An 18,958-nucleotide genomic window follows, 5' to 3' on the forward strand; every position below is an offset into this window, starting at 1 on the left:
TAGGTTTGATATAGTACTGTACAATTTCTCCCTCAGTTATTAAGAATTTTACAAAATCATAGCTTGAAAAACTAAGGGGCTACGCTATTGCAATAAATCTTGAAATGGCATTAGACAGTTTAGCTTTATAAAAAAAAGCACCAAAGTCGTAAACCAAAATGTATTAAAATTAACAATACTTATTTCACCAGCATGTGCATAAAAGTAATCTGTACATTTAAACAAACGCACCTGTTCTTATCTATTTTGACACACTAGATCTGAATCCGAAGTTGATTTGGCTATTACACCTTTGACATCTCGAGTTGAATGCGAAAATCGCATTAATTCAAATAAAATATTGTAGAAATTGCTTTTTCTGAATCAAGTGCGTACTTGATGAAATTTGATCCTCCGGATTCTAATCTGTAATGAGTTGAACTCCACCGTGTGTAGATTTAGCGAAACTAATAAGAAATAGCAAGAAATACAGACAAATTGCCAGGAAACAACGAAAAATGTCGTTTCTGTACTCAATACGTTGATTTTCGTGCCACCCATATTCGGGTGACGTCAAAAATCCTGATTAGGCCACGTAACCAATACTCGGGTTGCGGTGCTCTGTGTAGCATTGCGCGTGGCCTGACGGAGATTTTCTTAAAAAACAGCGTGACGGTCAACGCGTTAACCAATCTCGGAAAGATTTATTGAACATATAATTTTATTTTTATGTACAGCGATAAGCTGAACGTTACTCTCAACATTTGGATTCAATGCATCTAGATACATCAAGTACATACTTGGTTTAGGAAGATAAATGTTTCTACAATTTTTTGTATCAATAAATGCGATTAGTCAAGAATCTATATGATTTTTAGCTGGGTTTAGCATTTTGCTAGAAATTAAGAGAATGTATTAACCAAATTGATTTTGAATTGGGATTCAGCACATCGAAACACATAAGGATACGTAGATCTGATCAGATGTCTAGACCAGTTTTTATTGTGTGCTGTTGACATTAGGATAATCTCATGTTGGAGCTTCAAGCAGCGGTAAAAATGAAGCGTAACCACTTCCTATGTCATCTATATGGAAACTTCCTTTTCACCGCTTTATTTGCTGCTCTTGTCACTGCTAGAAGCTCCAACATGAACGCACCACCTTTTTTTTATATTTTTTTTACTGTTTTAAGTGAAGGGGAAATGCTTTATATGCATACCTCCCCCGGGGACGCCCTGAAAAGGGCAGTGTCTTGAAAAGGACAGTTACCCGGGTTAGGTTATGTGGGACCCCCCCGCATGGTGGTGCAACACGGGAGCATTTACCCACTAAAACCCCTGCACTGGGTTTAGTTTGGAAGGTTAGTGCGGAATCACCGAAGGCATGCATCGCCCTAACCTTCCGTCCATCATTACCCTTCATATTAGGTCGGTTGCCCAACCTAACCTTTCCCTCGCGTTGGCATTGTAGATGCAATGCCATGACCCTTGATGCTTAGGTTCACACATTGACCTTCGCCTTTATCGACCTTCCTCCATCTTCTTCCCCTTGCCACTCTTCACGAGTGTCGTCCTGCTTCTTTCCGGTTGCTGGAGTCTACGTTGCGTCCGTTCATCTCCAGTTCCCATACCATGTCGTCCTTCTTCATAATAGTCAATCTGCAAAACGTGCGGAATTCCACCCACTTATCCTTACTCACTAGGAAATCCAGCAGCGTCTCCGATCTCGGCGACTCATCGTCCGCCCATAGACATAATCGTTCCTCCTTCCACATTACGCACTCGAATAGATGGTGCTCCGCGTTGTCCTCTCCGCTGTCCGATCTCAAGCACGCAGCTGACCTACTCTTCCCCATCTTATGTCTATGGGACATAAACGATCCGTGACTCGTCAACATCTGAACCACCTAGTAATCGATTGGGCAGTCCCGTTGCATCTCCGTCCATTCCGCTACATCTGAAATAATCCTCGCAGTTCATCTTCCCTTCGAGGAGCACGTCCATCTTCTCTGCCACTCTCTAATGGTGTCCTTCCTACAAAGATTCTTCACCCGCTCCCTCTCCGCATGAACCACTGACGCCTCCCCGCGTACAGTCCTCGTCTTCTCCCATACCAACCTCCTTTCGTCACCCAGTAGGTCAATGGGAATAGCTCCCGCAATCACTTGTATAGCTTCTGTAGACACGGAGCAGCATGCCCCGGTCGCCATAAGAAGGATCGGCCTTGTACCCGTAACTAGTTTCCTCACCGCCGTGACCGTCCCGAGGACACTGCCCCACGCAGGAACCCCGTACATCAATACGCTGTATATTACCGTCACGTACAGCCTCCTCAGGAAATACGTTGGTCCTCTCACCCTGGGCAGGACCGCGTGTAGCCCCCTTGACGATGTTACGACTCGTTCCGTCGTCACCCGCAAATGTTCCTTGAAAGTCAGCTTCCTGTCGATCCACACTTCCAGATACTTGATACATCCAGCTGCCTCTATAGTTACCCTGGCGATGCGTATATTAGGTGAGGCTCTCGCAAGTACGGCGTCCTTGTATCCGGTCCTTACCATCATTTCGCACTTCCCAGGGGAGATAGTCAGCCCAAGGTCTCCCAGCTTCTCGCATACAGAGGCTATCATTTCTTCCATCAGTATCGTCACGCTCCCTAGATCCTTCCCGCGGGTGACCAAGGCCACGTCGTCCGCGAACGCCGTAAGACCGCAACCCTCTCGAACCTCTATCCTTGTCATCACGTCGAAGACGATATTCCACAGCGTCGGGCCCAAGACCAATCCCTGAGGTACTCCTCGGTAACACCTGTAAATAGAATCACCCTCCGACCCGTTACACACTACCGACCGATACGCCAGGTAGCTTCCTATCACGAGCACCATGTAACGCGGCATATCCTCAATTGCGGCCAGCGCGTCGGTTATTGCCTTGTGCCGAACCGTATTGAAGGCATTCGCAATGTCTATCGTCACCGTCATGACATAGTCGCATACGCTCATCCCCTGTCTGAAGAACGCCATCACCGTCTCTATGGCATCAATCGTAGATTTACCCCTCCTAAAACCGAATTGATTCAAGCTGGGAATCCCCCGGTGGGAACATATCCCTTCCAAACGTTCCTTAATCACCGTCTCCACGATTTTACTTTCCGTCGATACCAGGCAGATAGGCCTAACTTTATTCGGGTGCGCCTTGGGAATCAGCACCAGTCTCTGCGCCTTCCACTCTCTCGGATACTCCCCTGAACGCAGGATGTCCGTTATTGCCGCAGCCATCGGTTCCGATAGCACCTCCGCCACCGCCTTGGTCAAGCTTCCTTCAATTCCATCCTCTCCGGGGGCTGAGTTTGATTTGATGGCCTTGATAGCCCGTAGCACCTCCTCCCTTGTCACCTGTGGAATGTCCTCCATGTTGTCCTCGTCCCTGTTCGCCGCTGCAACATCCGTCACGTCGTCCCAAGGAAACAGCTCGACAATTAGGGCATTATTTTCTCCTGCAGACCTCACAACGGGTCTAGCTGACGGACCCCGAAAGAATCGACGGAAAGGTGGGCCCCAAGGGTCATTGTTCAGGGTTTTCACGTAACTCCTCCAACTTTCGTCCCTGGCCTTATGAACTTCCATCTTGAAGGTTGTTCTGGCAGCTCTCCACGCAGCAACCACCTGCTCCTTGCCCGGTAACTTAGCGCGAAGCACTCGCCGTCTGAGCGCTGACAATTCCCGATATAGCGTGTGTAATCGCGAGTTCCACCACCATTTTACCGGCCGCTTGCTGTGTACTGGCTTCCGCCTCATCGACGCATCCGAAGCCACAACCAACGCCCTACTAACGTCTGACCCTGCCGTTCTCACCCCACCCAGCAACCACTGGCAGGCCAAGGAGGCCATTCCAGGGTTCAGTGTTGCTTTAGCCCATCTGGAGGTACCTTTATATTGATTTGACTCTGAAGCGGTGGCCGTACTCGCCTGTACTTCGAAGATGATCGTATAATGATCCGATAGGTTGTCCTCCTCCATAGTCGTCCATCCTTCTAGCAATATTCCCTGGGACGCCATTGTCAGGTCAATCGTTGAGCTCCTGTTCCTCATCGATTGGAAGATAGGTACCCCCTTCCAAGTATACAGACGTAGCCCATGTGATGCCATGAACTCTACCACCTTAATCCTCCTCTCATTGGTAAGGCGGTCCCAAAGATGGTGTCTCGCGTTGAAATCACCCGCTATTACTGCACGCCCGGTCGCGACAATGACATCACCGATGTCCGCCAGCACCCGGACAACCTCCCCCACTCGCAAGGAAGGAGGGAGGTAGACAGACACAAATAGTATTCCCCGCCACATACCTGAAACAAAATATTCCCGCACGTGGGTTTCCCTCCAAGGTTCATCCGTAAGGTTGACCATCGCCGCCTTACAACCAGAACTGCCAACCCAAGCTCCCCCTTTACGAAGGTTATACAAGTCCGTCATCAGAAGGACATGCACGTCGTCGTTTACCACTGTTTCCACGAATACAGCTTGGGCCGTCCTTCCGTGGCCAAGGTTTAGCTGCCTAACCCTTATCCCCTCTTCACTACGACGGTCTTCCTGACCGTTCGTTCCCCTCTTCTCACCTCGATCGTCATCGAGCAGTTTTTTGAGAGAGGAAAATGCTCCCCATCCAGTCCTCTATCTTCCCTGCACACAACACACCGCGGATGTGTTTCCTTGCACTGGGCAGACCTATGTCCACCTTTCCCACACCTCATGCATTGCTCGCTTCTGTCTTTGGAGGACCTGCATGCTACTATCTTGTGACCCGTTTGGTGGCACTTCATGCATCGCATCGGAGTGTTTACTGGCCGTACCTTTCCCATTGACCAACCTACTCTTACTTTACCCGCGAGTAGGAGAGTATCCGCTGCCTTATCCGGTAGTACTACACGCACCCTCTTCAAATTCCCGAACGTTGTCCTCCTAGAAACCACCCGTACTAAGCTGGCCCCTTGTGGCAGGTTCGCAGCCTCTTCTATTGCCCGTAGAATCTCTTCTTCCATCGCCCAAGTCTCGATGTCTAGAATGTCCACCGCCGTCCTTGGAATAAGATGGGAGGCTTTTTGCGCCGGTTCCGTCCAAAACCCGGTCTATTGTAGTCCGAAGCTCGTCGACCTTGGAGTTCTCCGTGTCAGCACCGACCTCGATAAGCAATTCGCCTACCCTTGTCTTCCTTACCGACGATATGTTCGCCCCCATTGATGCGGGGTTCACCTTGGTCCTTACAGCAGCGAATATGTCGTCCATCTTCCCGTCGCCGCTAGCCACCACTTTGACCGCCTTCGTCCTTGGAGGTCTGTTCCTACTCTTCTTCGTCGTTGAGAAGCCCGGTGCTAAGGCTTTCAAGGTACCCGTCCTATTCAGTCCCTCTCTGACCCTCCCCTGACTGGCAACCTGAAAATTAGCCGGCTTCCGTTGTGGCTTTGGTGTGCCGCCACTACCTTTGTCCTAGAGGCAGTCCTTGTGGATGTTGAAGCCTCCTCATCCCGTGGGAGTGCGTTATCCACTTCCATTGTCATTGTGTGGCCAACTTCCTTAAGTGGAGGGGCTGCGGGGGCCTCTCCAGTCCGTTCTTGCCCTTGCCGGTGTCCGTTTCTTCCTTTCCCCCTTCCTGAGTACCGCTGGATCTGGGGTGGTGGTCGTGCCAGCCTTCTCCATGACATCAATCCTCGCGATGAGGGCGTCCATGTCCTTCTTGTGGCTCGTGCACATCGCCTTCATGCACGTCATGAGGTTCTCCATTCTCAGCAGAAGGAATTCCTTCGTTTTAACATGGTCATCGTAAGCCTCCGATAGCCGATCCGCTGCCAGACGCATTTCCTTTGCCCGTTCGTCTATAAGGTGTTGATCCCTAGGATTTTCCTTTACCGTTGCACACAGTAACGCTGATTTAGCCTGTACATTTTGGAGGCCCTTCTTCATTACCTCCAGTTGCCTCTCGTTAGCCATCTTGGTCCGCTTCACCATTGGCAGCTCTTCCGTGATGGTCCTGATAACTAGCGCCGGTTCCGTCGCGTCCTTATTGGCGTAACCCCGCCGTGTCCCTCTTGTCCTGGGTGATTTGGGAGGTGCTGACGTAGCAGCAGAACTCTCCTTCTCTTCTCCTCTCTCGTCGATCGTGACGACATCGTCGTCCGTTTGAGCCCTGGTCTGCTGTCCTCCAGATTTCGGGTGTTTGGCTGAAGCCTTCAAGGTCTGTAACATCCTGACCGTTGTTTTGACTTTCTTATCCTTGGATTTGATGGTCCCCTTATCCTTCCTCGCAGTAGCTTTTTTGAACACGGAAGCCTGCCGTGTCATCTCCGAGGCCAGAGCAGTAGCATATTCCCTCAGCGCGGCCCGCTCATCCGCACGAGTACCACAGTAGCTTGCTGACAGTAGGAGGGGGGCCTGCGTGACCACCTCCTCAGCTACCGGTACTGGGGTATCCCTCCCCTGCACCGTAAACGGTTTATTCGAACCAGAACTGTCCATGTTGGTTGGTTGATGTGGTGTGGTCTTAGCACCCGGAGCCGCCCCGGCCCCCCTCCGACCATAGCGGTCGGTGAAGGATCGGAAGCCGACCCCAAAGTGAGCACCCCCACCACGACAAGGTGCCACACCAGCGGGGGGGGGGGGGGTGAACGCACCACCTTAGGAATAACAGCAAGGAGGTTACTATTAATCAGAATGAAAAATGCAGTAAATATAGGATTTTTCTTTGTACAAAATAAATACTTTTGAAAATAGTTTTTTGGGGATGTCATACCCACATTTTCAGTCAATTGGCAACACAGATGCACACGTAGCACAGAAATGTTGTAGTGACGTGGTAAAAACGTGAATACCACAACTTACGAATCACGAGATATCTCGTTATTTTTTGTATTCAATCGGCTACTTAAGCAACCAGCTGCAAATATTTTTACGTTACTATGGTAACGAAGCCTCTCGCATTCCTACGACAAATTTAGCGAAACAACTGAATCCCAAGCATGTAGATCAGCGCGCAGAGCGCCGTATGCAATGTATTAAAAGGTAAATTGCATCGACATATCGACATGTCAATAATGCTCAACTGAAATACATATATCGTTATTACGGATCATCTCACCAGAGATGTTAGTTATTATAACGCAATCCTATGTGATGAAGACTGATTTTATTTTGAAGAATTGCTTTCGAACACTCAGAGTTGCATCTTTTGGATCAAACTACGAAATTTTCAATCTTATGATTTATGGAAACCTAAACACCAGATGACTTTGCTCTGCAATGATGGTATATTCCTTTTCTTTAATGCTCGACAAATTTTCGTAATGCAGTTGCTTTAATATTTTGACTAAAGGTAATCTCTCCTAGACCAGGCGACACGGTACAACTCCTATTTGTGTTAATTAACTATTGGAAGCTAAAGTACACCAAAAAATGTAATTTTATCTCATTAATCAATTTTTTTGTCTGTCGCTCCCTGGGGTCAGACGCTCAACAAAATTTTTTAGTAAAATATTTTTTATCGTGGCAATTTTCAAGAATAAAATTTTCAAAACATTCACTAATGACAATGAAATAGAGTTGAAAAAATATATATTTTTGTGATTATTGCAGTGTAATTTTCAACGTAAAAAATATTAATATTTGCGAATCTATTATATTACTGGAAGCATTGAAAAGAAATATTTCTGGACAATTTTTATTAAGCTGTTGTCACTGCTATGTGTACGGATCCGCATGATCTTTTAAATTTTTTAGCAGCAGTCCCTTAAAATTGCGATATTTTACTATCTAGAGGTTATTTTGCTCAACATTTCGATAACGTAGAAACATAGTGATCCTAAAAAAAGTAAATAATTTACGGGGAAATGGCTCAAGTTATTTTTGAATTTTTGTTTAGAATTTTAGTTGTTATTTCAAGGTGATAATAAAAAGATATATAAAGGTGATGCATTGAGCAACTCAAACTATTCACAAGTTTATCTTCCAAACGATTAGGAATATGAACTTTCTTGTATAGACTAAATTTACCCTTTTGACTGTACTGGAGGGCGCTTCAAAGTCGGTTTCTCAAAATTATAAAAAATATTTCATAAATATGATAAATACTGATCTTTTTACTGCCCATAATAATATTGAAAGAAAGGCTTTGTAGCACTCTAAAGAAAAGTTATATAAGTAAATTGAGACCAACAAGAGACAAATATACTTAAAAATGGGAAAGATTATTTTGAAAAATTAATTTAGCTAGTGAAAAGAAGACAAATTTTAAACTGTTTTACTGACGGAGAAATTTCAAAGTGCGTTAGATAGCAACAAGCCTATCAACTCTCACGTTTTATAAGGGGTATGTGTTTTTGTCTAACGCATTCTCTGAAACTTCTCCGTCGGTAAAACAGTTTAAGAGGATCCACGATCGAGACAATTGGAATTTAGAAAATATAAAATATCGGGAATAAACAATTTTACCATTCATAAAAATATTTCGTTTATTACGCCTAATGGTGCTAAAATCTTGTTTTTTTTTTTGCAAATAAAAAAAAATATAATTTTTTTCATATAAGAGCTAAATTAAGTCAGTCTAGAATACCTTCCAAATTTGTAATAGTATTTGCTTTTTATTGGCATGAAATTACTTGATTGACGTTTGCCAGAGGGCGCTATAGTCTCGCTTTTTGGAAATTATTTAACACGTTGAGCGTCAAGCTGAATTTTAAGGAAGTCCCCGTCAGGCCACGCGCGCCGCTTAGAAGCACTATAATTGTAAGGCAAATGTTTCTTATCGCAGTAGAAGATAGTGTACGTTTAGAACATGATCCATATAGGCGTTCATTCGACACATTACGCGCCAAGACCGTTTTGTTTTCTTTTTTGGTTTGGCCCTCTAAATAAAATTTTATCGAAATGGATTCGTGGACAGTGTTCCTAATGTTACACGCTATCAGCCACTGCTGGCTGACGTGGCGCTCAACGTGTTATAAGAAAAATAATATAAAAAAATTTTTTTTTTTACGAATTTCGAAAAACTGACTCTGTAGCGCCCATAAATACACAGAATAGAGTAAATATGCCGCTCGGGAATAAATCCCCTTAAACGTAATATAAACAAAGAAAGTATTAAAATTATCAGATTTGTCATTAAATAATAATAAGAAGAAAATGAATTAGAAATGGTCCTAAAAGCATAGAGCGGACTGACTCACAGTTGACTTTTTAAGTCGACAACAAAATCAAGTTTAATCAAGTAAAAAGTACCCTCGGTTTATACTTTTTAGTAATCTTATGACCCGAAATTTAAATTATTATACATTTGAAACAATAGGTTTAGATGACTATGCCTTAAGCTATATTTATAATTAATAAACGAACATAATATTTCATAATTTTTAATTATATGCAAAAACAGTTTAATATATTTACTCTTTAATAACGAACGTAACTGATGACATTGTAGCTGAAAGAGAAACATGTTACATAATGTTATTCACGTCCACACAAGGAGCCACTCAAGTGCAGGTTTCTTTTCACATCCGCCCTTCTTCACTTTCGGTATCTAGGGCACCAAATGTCCAGCTGGATGGTCAAAACTTATTCATATCATTTAAGTATATAATACCCACTAATCATATGCATTGGACTGTAACGGTATGATAGATTCGTTCAATGTGTTAGATTGTGAAAAGGGAGGAGGATCCATGAAGATTAGAGCCTTATGATCTTGCATTCAGCGTTTCTCCTCATCACTCACATGCAGGTGTTAGTGAGGAGAACGGTAACTTACGGTATTTTTCGTAGGCATAAAATCTGCTAGGGACGGACCACCATACATGTAATAGTCTCAGCCAATCCAGTCATAGTATAAGGCTATGTTCATACGGAGGGCACCAAGGCACATTTTTGTGGACTAATATACGTCCATACGTGAGTCTTTATGAACGGGTCAAGCTTCGTGTTTCGTTCTCCGCTCACTTGGTAGTACCGCTAGAGTACGCAGATGTCTCTCGTCACAAGTTCCAGCGTCTATAATTTTTGACTCTATGGCCAACAGCTTGGCAACTCCTGTTCCTGCCCGCGCTCGTCATAATTTTAGAGTTCTGATGCTGAATTTATAAATTCTTCTCTGGGTGAGAAAAAGAAATAAATGTGTTTTTCTTTTTCTCACTTGTATATATATATATATATGTTTATAAAAGGACAGATATGAGGACCATCCTAAAGTATCGTATACATTTGTATACATTGATATACCTCGTTCTCAGGAGTCACATTTCGCTTTCATTTTTTAAATGTATATCATTTCTATGAAGATATAAACCAAATTGATATTCTGTTATGTATTGATAATTAAAAGGACTTTTCTAGTATTAACATAGAATTGGTATATATTGCGTATACATTGCAAAATTTTTAGTATACATTAATTAAAGAAGGTTATTTTATTAATTTTACAATCTATTGAGAATGAGGTATATTGAAATGCAATAGATTTGATGAATTCAATGATTATTATTATAAATCGATAATTAATAGGACCGAGCAAAAAATTTTTTCAATCTCGCTAATGTGGATTTATATATGATACAGTAGTTCGAAAAAACGAGTAGCTAAAGTTTATAGAGGATATTGAATGTATTACATTAGAAAACAGGTCAGATCTTGTCGGAAGTATAAAATCAACTTAAGATACTTATACTGGCCAGGCGTGAAGCGAAATTTTCGTTTATGAAAAATGTGTATAAAGCAATCCAGGAAATCAACATCTAACTATATATTTTATTTGTACTTCACTATTATGCCAAATCCATTATAATTCATCGCAATCGTAGTAGATATATTTTAGCACACTTATTAGCGATATAATAATCTGCTAAACAAATGAGAGATATAATTTCTATTAGCAAAATCAACTATCTTTTCGGATAAAACCACAGGTGTCACAGTTTGAATGAATGATTTAAAGATTTTGCTATTTGCTATTTAACGAACGGACCCTCCGTTAAAAAAATTGAGTGTCTACATAAAATATATATGTTGGAAATAAATTAGATTAATGAATCTATGATCGTCTCTTACATTTTAAAAACATCTAATAATATTTCATAGAAGCTTCATAAACACGACTTGCTTGCAATATAAGTAGTTCTGACATTACTGACAATATATAATTAAGTGTTTATATATATCAGTAATTAAAGGGACCACAGTTTTGATATAAAGATAGAAATCAGGACCATGTAAAATGGTTTCAGTTTAATATCTATTTCTTGCTTTAAAATCCATTCTTTTGAGAAATATAAAAGGTTTGTCGTCTAGCATTTTATCTTGTGTGTATGTCAAAACACTATCATTATATCATATTTATTACACCAATCAATTTACATTAAGATTGATCTAATTCCACGCAGTGCCGACTTTATCATTGTATCAAAGCTTTGGTTCTTACAATTACTGATATATATAAACAGTTAATTATATATTGTCAGTAATGTTAGAACCGCTTATATTTGTAGTAAGTCGTATCCTCTTTTTCCAGCTTCTTTCAATATTATGGAATCTTTTTAAAGCCTCAGATATAATAATAGGATTCATTAATATAATTTTTATCAATCATTTTTTACGTAGTTACTGAATTTTTATAACGGAGAGTCCGTTTGTCGAATAATAAAATGTTTTAATCTTTCATTCAAACGTTGATACTAGTAGCCTAATCTAAAAGTGTAGATGATTTTGCTGATAGAGAAATTATATCTCATCTGTTTAACTGATTATTCGATCACTAATAAGTGTCCAAATATATTTCTACTACGGATACGATGAGTTGTAATGAGTCCGGTACATTACTGAAATACAAATGAAATATTCGGTTAGATGTCGATTTCCTTGATTGCTTTGTACGCATTTTTTATCAACGAAAATTTCACCTCACCTCTACTACATATGTATATATATATTTTTTATATTTATTTTATTTTTCCGACATATAGCTCTTCTCTGCTTTCAATGATGACAATACAACATTAATGCTTTCAATGATAACATATAATATCATGTGTTTAAAATTTGGTTTCAAAAATGGTTCTTGTTTAATTAGATTTATGAAAACAAGCGTTTTTATATATCAGTAATTATTAGGACTAAAGTATTTATCTAATGGAGTAGAACTCGGGTCCATAGAAAGAACCTTCAATGTGAATATAAATTCATTACATTAAACATTGTGCTCATTAATTGGGACTCATTCGACGTTGATTCTTAATACAGTCTGAGGTATAAGTAATGGAAACTGCATATTCAGAAGAGAAAACGGTTAAAATTCTCAACAAAAATATTAGACCTTCATATGAGATATTTCTCCCAACAGACTGTAATCAACATTACAATAATTTTTCAGTTTTACTATAATTAATTCCAATTTAAAGTAGAACTGTACTTAAAGAATATTTCATACGAAAGATACAAAATTTATTTTACTCTATCCCTAGAATCAGCAGTGCATAAAATGAGCATATACAAGAAATAAAGATTTTTCAGATTATTATGATGAAAGGTTTGTTTAATTTATAGATTTAGTACGCTATAATAACACCTATGAGTGATTGAGAAAACAAATGATCTGTTATGATTAAAAATGGTATTAATTTTACTGATAGGAAGGTAAGTGTTTATTTAATGATAGGAGTCAGCACCATTTAAAATATCTTCAATTTTATTATAAACTCGTTTATATAAAAAAACAATTCATATATATTTATATATTGGATAAAATCTATGTTAATATTATAATACATTTAGAACATTAAACTTTCCAACTGAAATCATTGAAGTTATAATATCATTATAAGATTAAAGCTACTTTCTATACAGTTCTAATAACTATCAAACCATAATACAATTATCTGTGTTATGTTGAAATAAATTACATGTGAAATATGATCCAAACGCAATGGTTATAATTTGTTAAAATAAAATAAACTGTGTTTATTAAAATAACTAGCATTAATTCAAATTTTGCCTGTAATTTAAACTAATTATAATTAGAATAAAAAATTAAGCAATAATTCTGTTATTTTACGCAAAAACAGATAAATAAAACTCGGAGCTTACAGTAATAATATGCGATATAATAATATTCATTTTAATATATTTTATATTCTTCTTTTAATCTGGTTATTCACCCATGTTTTTATAGTAGCAGAATTTCTTGTGAAGTAGCCTGGATATTTTTTTTTCAACTCTAGTATTTCCTTAAAAGAAGGCAGTGTTCTTGATTCAATGTGATGTCCGAACTCTTTAAGTGCAATTTCCTTTTCTTTTTCGCCCCACCGCTTACGAGTACACTTTCCAAATGGTGAAGCTAGATGCAAATATGAAATAAAATTAAAGTCTCATTTTGTAAAGATTAAAATAATAGAATACTGATTCTTGGAGTAATATAAGGAAAGAATATCAGAATACATAAAGAATTTGTTTTATCTTACTACATAACATTTAAATCAAGATAGTATAAAGCTACAAATACTTAAGAGAAGAATAATTAATAATTTTTTACTTGATCGTTTCTTCTTCATTGGTAAATTTTCTGCAATATAAGTGAAGTTATCCTCGTCAAGAGGGAATGCTTTTTTAGGAATAATTTCAGCCGAACCAGCTTGATTTTCTAACCATTCCGAGTCAGTATTTCTACGCACTCTCTTCGTTGGCGGATCATCTACATTTTCTTCTATACCTATTAAAAAAATAGAATATAATGCTAAACTGATTAGAAAACAAGTAATAAAATTTATAGAAAATTATACCGCTTTGATTGTCCACCGAATCATCACTCTCATCATTTATATCGTTACCGTGCACTATTTCTAAAATTTTAGATATCTGCAATATTTCTTTACTAAGTACAGGTTGGCGATAATGCTCTTTATGAATTTTATCTGCGTGCCCCATGAAGGCAGCCAGATCTGTAAGCTCGTCGTCTGTAAGGTTCAAAGAAGAGCAAGTGGTAGCCAAATGCTTTCGCAAGTTTGTACCACGCAATGCTTCAGGGTTACTTGCTCCACACTCTTCTGAAAATTTTTTTAAAATGAAATAAGCTCTAAGATATTTGTAATCACCCTTAAGTGTGCCAGGAACACCAAAAAGATAAGGGTTTTTAGGGTGTACTTTGGCACTTTGGCGGTATTGGAGCAGTATCTTTATATATTTGAATGCATCTCGAGTTAATAGTACTGACACTGTTTTTCCCAGCTTGCCTCGTATGATAAAGCGCATGTATCTCAAAGCAGTTTTCTTTTGCTCTTCTGACATTTTTTTAAATGAATCACCGAATGTTTTTTCATTAGCCGTTTCAAAATTATTGAAATCTTCTATGTAGCAGCGCTCCATTTCTCCTGCCCTACGTCTATTGAAGAGCTGCACTGAGATTAGTGTAAATTCGGCCAAATTTTTCCAATCATTGTACGAGAACTTTTCTTTAAGTGACGAATAACATGTTTTCATTCCATTATTTAAATACTTTATTAGCTTTTGAATGTCTGATCTAATAGGCAATATCTTTTTTAATTGTCTTCGCTTTTGAAATTGAGTCTCAATTGCTACGCGTGCAATTGACGAAGAATAGTCTTCGGTTATCAGTTTCAAAAACTTTTCTACTAATTCTAGTTTTTCTTTATCATCCCGCAATATATACACTGTAATAGCTCGTTTACTTATTTGCTTTAATAAAGTGCCCATTGCAGTTGCCGTAGATGGAGTTTTAAACCCATTTCCTGTTTCATTTATTCCTGCCAGGGTTTGAATTGTTTGAATACATAATTTATAGTATTTCGGATGCAAAACCGAAAACAAATCATTTATATCGCTATCCCTTTTTTTAATTTCATATAAAAATCGACCAATTTGACGTAATCTTTGACGAATCATGTCGTAGAAATGTGCGTCTTTATATTTATCACAGAGTTTATTTCCAAAAAGAATGCACAACTCATCGTAACGAATTGTCTTTGTAATGGTGTCCTCTCTGAGTGTGGGAAATACTCGTTGACGCAATACGTCACAAGCAACTTCATGTATGCGTCCAGCAGTTTGTCTTGACTTAGTTAATATATTTCTATTACTTTTATTCCTTTTTTTATTACAAGTGCGAAAATGGTATCTAAGAGATGATTTAGAGTATGAACCTTTACATTGAGGACAAAAAGCGAAGTCAACTGCTCTTTTATTCAATTTTTCATTGGGGCGTCTCATTACCTTCAGTTCGCCTTTATTTGCTTGAGAGTTTGTATTATAATAAAATTGACTTTGTTTTCGGATTATATTAATCAACATTTTTCGCTCTCGGCGTCCTTTTGGTATTAAGAGAAACTCTTTGACCTCTTTAATATCCCCATGCTTTCTTGATAAGTGACGACTCAGTTTAGTTTGATGAGTATGACAGTACATACAAAAATCTTTTTTAAGTCCAGATTCAACACTACTAACGATCATGGCCTCATCGTCAGGTACTCTATTTTCAGATGTATTTTTTATAGAATTCGATACATTCAATGTAGTATTAAGTGACGAATTTTTACTGATATATGCTAACGTAGATTTGTTAGATTCGTTACTTCCTATTAAATTTACATTAGAAACGTCTGAGTCAGAAGTATCAGGCTTATAACTTGAACCACTTGTATTGTTGGATTCTTCTTCCCATACTTCTAAAATAAAAATTAGACTTTATACAACCTGAAAATTACAATTATATTGTATCTTAAAGTTATTAAACAATGAGAATATTTAGTCGAAGGAGGTGGGGACATGTATTAAGCCCACTTGATGCGGGGATTGATCCAAGACTATCAATTATTAAATAAATCCAAAGATAAAGTGACAAAATCGAAAAAAACCAAGTGAGGTGGGAAAAGCAGTGATACGCGAATTATTTTTCTATTATTCCTATTAATCTCCCCCCCCCTCCCGCGCTCTCTTAAACCACTCTATTTTTCTATGTCTTTAAAATGTATAATAAAAATTAGTTTACTAAATTGCCTGACTGTTAGAACAAAGAAAACAAAAAGTATAACAGAAACAACGTGCGGAGCAATGTTCATGTTTTTCGCTCTATTATACTCTCACTATCATCAGAAATAGTCATACGGTTTAGCTAGCAATCGTACAAAACTAATATAGACAGATGTTGGTGAAAAGTTATATAGGCATATATTCTGACAATTTAAAAATCTTCATTGAAATGTATAATTTTTCTATTAATTATGGAGCTTGAATAAGCATATAATTAACAAGAATATTAACATGTACCCAAATAAGCAATTTACGATTTAACGTTGTCAAAAATAATATATATATATAATATACTATAATTTATTGAAATCATGCCACAACTGAATTAATTTATTTAACAGCTACCAATTCTATTTATTGTGAATAACTACAAATCGAAAATTGTTCATATAAGAATGAAAATTCAGTGCCAAATTTGTAATAATTTGTAGCATTTTAGCTCGATTGTAACGAATTTTAAATTCTTGTGAGAACTAGTTGCACGTAAGTTTACATTAAACCTATTTAAAAACGAGAACCGTAGAGACAATTGCCTTAAACCATAACTATCTTCCCCTTCGACAAACTAATTAAGACTTTATATATAAGAGAAGGTTGGATACAATTATTTGTTATTTGGAAATTAAGATATCTTATAAACATTCTTTGAGTAAGGCTTACCATTCTCAGGCAGATTTGATCGATCAATTTGTGGGACACATGAAACTTCCTCAAAGCTTTCATTTCCGTAGCTTCCTAGATTCACGTCTTCCATTATAATTGAGCTTATTCTAGATTTTTTAATTTATTAAATCAAATGATGAATTAATATAAATAAATATTTTTTAGTTAAAATAAATTTATAAGAAAATTAATCCAACCTTATATCATTGGTTGCTTCTATAGAATAACTATAATTAATGTTTGTTTTACTATGCTCAGAGGCATCTGCAATTAAAATAAAATTATTTAGCATAAGGATTTAATACAAAGATTTAATTAAAGGAGCGAACAATTTTTATACTTAGTGAGGAATAAGGAACTACAGCATTTGATCCATCAGTAGAAATAATATTATCAGTAGTAATAAAATTATTATGATACTCTGATTTTTCTTGTTCATAACTATCATTTTGTTTACTTAAATCTAAAATGTTTCAGGAAAAGAGTAATAAAAAGTAAAAAAGGTATATATACGATTTTACACATTCACCTTTGCTACAAATTACAAATTTATAATATTTTACCTTCTGAGAAATTTTCATTTGTAATGCAAGTATTGTTAAAAGCACTCCAAATATCAGTATTAGTACCAGATAATTTAAAATTTACAGCTGTAACATATGTAAAAGTACACGCAAATTAAACAATAAAAATTTAAGGAAAATTATAAAGAATTAAATGAATAAAAAGGAAGAGGACCATGTACCTTCACATTCCGTTATTGTGAGATCATAGGCACTGCTATTATGTAATTTATGGTTATTACTATCAACATTATTCAGATCAGCTACATTATTCTTATGTATATATAGATTATTTTGGGAATATTGCCCTGAAAGAAAATTTTACACAATCTCTTAATTATCAATTTATATCATTTCTTCGTAAACACACAAAATTTATATTTTCTCTTAGCCACTATAAATATAATGGTAACTTTAATAGTTACAGAAGCACACAAGCACTTAAGATAAATATAATATAAACAGAGCTAAGGAAGATGATACCTTCATATTCATGAGTATTAGATTCACCAGGAACGGCAATAATCATCTGATCAATAGAAATACATGTTCCATCTGATGAATCTCTTTGATAAATATTGGAATCATTATTTTTACACTGTGCTGAAAATGAAGAATGTGAAATACTTGGAGTTACTAACTTTTATATATCACATTAATAATTTGGATAAATAGAAAATCTTCCATGTATTTCTGCAGCAAACCTTACGTTACAGAATAACATGCAATAAGTTTTCAAAAATTAAATGGATTCTGTGAAAAGAGTTTAGGGAACAAATACCTTCGCATTCAATGGCCCTAGGTTCCCCAATTTTATGACCAGTGTCTGATTGTAGAGCAGTGAAGCTTTTTTCAACAGCTGAGTCTTTTTGACAAATAATGGTTCCATTGTTGTTACACCGTACTGAAAATGAAGGTTATGAAATTCTTATATTTACTTACTTTTACATGCTAAACATTAATAATGTGCTCTGATTTCCAAAATTTTTCTAACAGGCCACTTACGTAATAGAAGAACATGCAATGTTTTCAAGAAATAAATGGATTCTACGGAAAGAGTTTAGTGAACAAATACCTTCGCATTCAATGGCCCTAGGTTCCCCAGATTTATGACCAGTGTCTGATTGTAGAGTAGTGCAGCTTATTTCAACAGCTGAGTCTTTTTGACAAATAATGGTTCCATTGTTGTTACACCGTACTGAAAATGAAGGTTATGAAATTCTTATATTTACTTACTTTTACATGCTAAACATTAGTAATGTGCTCTGATTTCCAAAATTTTTCTAACAGGCCACTTACGTAATAGAAGAACATGCAATGTTTTCAAGAAATAAATGGATTCTACGGAAAGAGTTTAGTGAACAAATACCTTCGCATTCAATGGCCCTAGGTTCCCCAGATTTATGACCAGTATCTGATTGTACAGTGGTGCAGCTTATTTCAACAGCTGAGTCTTTTTGACAAATAATGGTTCCATCATTGTTACACCGTGCTTAAAATGAAGGATATGAAATGATTGTTACTACTCATTTTTACAACCCATACATCAGTAATTTTTTTATATACCCAAATTTGAATATTTTTCCATAGCTCCCTTTTAGGTAATAGAATAATATGCCAGAAGTAATAAGAAATTAATTTGATTACATGATAAACGTTTAGAGTATAAATACCTTGGCATTCAATT

At 37.5% G+C, this 18,958-nt stretch overlaps 1 protein-coding gene across 1 annotated transcript; it reads right to left on the reverse strand.

Moving 5' to 3' along the window:
- Positions 1 to 12,901: 12,901 nt before the first annotated feature.
- Positions 12,902 to 18,230, reverse strand: LOC136781150 (uncharacterized). The gene is made up of 11 exons (XM_066739916.1): positions 18,224 to 18,230; positions 18,053 to 18,175; positions 17,755 to 17,874; positions 17,454 to 17,579; positions 17,272 to 17,358; positions 17,049 to 17,171; positions 16,906 to 16,972; positions 16,706 to 16,815; positions 13,783 to 15,681; positions 13,536 to 13,712; positions 12,902 to 13,340 (listed from the first exon to the last, which is right to left on the reverse strand). The coding sequence occupies exons 1-11, from the start codon at positions 18,228 to 18,230 to the stop codon at positions 13,132 to 13,134; spliced, it is 3,048 nt and encodes a 1,015-aa protein (XP_066596013.1). The 3' UTR covers positions 12,902 to 13,131.
- Positions 18,231 to 18,958: the final 728 nt, after the last annotated feature.

The sequence above is a fragment of the Prorops nasuta genome, unplaced genomic scaffold (assembly GCF_024137725.1).
Source record: "Prorops nasuta isolate Cenicafe-Biocafe unplaced genomic scaffold, Cenicafe_Pnas_1.2 PNAS00002, whole genome shotgun sequence".
In the NCBI taxonomy this organism is placed as follows: Eukaryota; Metazoa; Arthropoda; class Insecta; order Hymenoptera; family Bethylidae; genus Prorops; species Prorops nasuta.

Bases quoted from the DNA above. Each gene is read 5' to 3' on its own strand.
- LOC136781150 (XM_066739916.1), bottom strand. The intron at 17,580-17,754 runs GTATCATCTTCC...ATTTTCTTTCAG, and splicing joins TAATACTCATGAATATGAAG to GGCAATATTCCCAAAATAAT. The intron at 13,341-13,535 runs GTAAAAAATTAT...ATTTGCATCTAG, and splicing joins AATGAAGAAGAAACGATCAA to CTTCACCATTTGGAAAGTGT.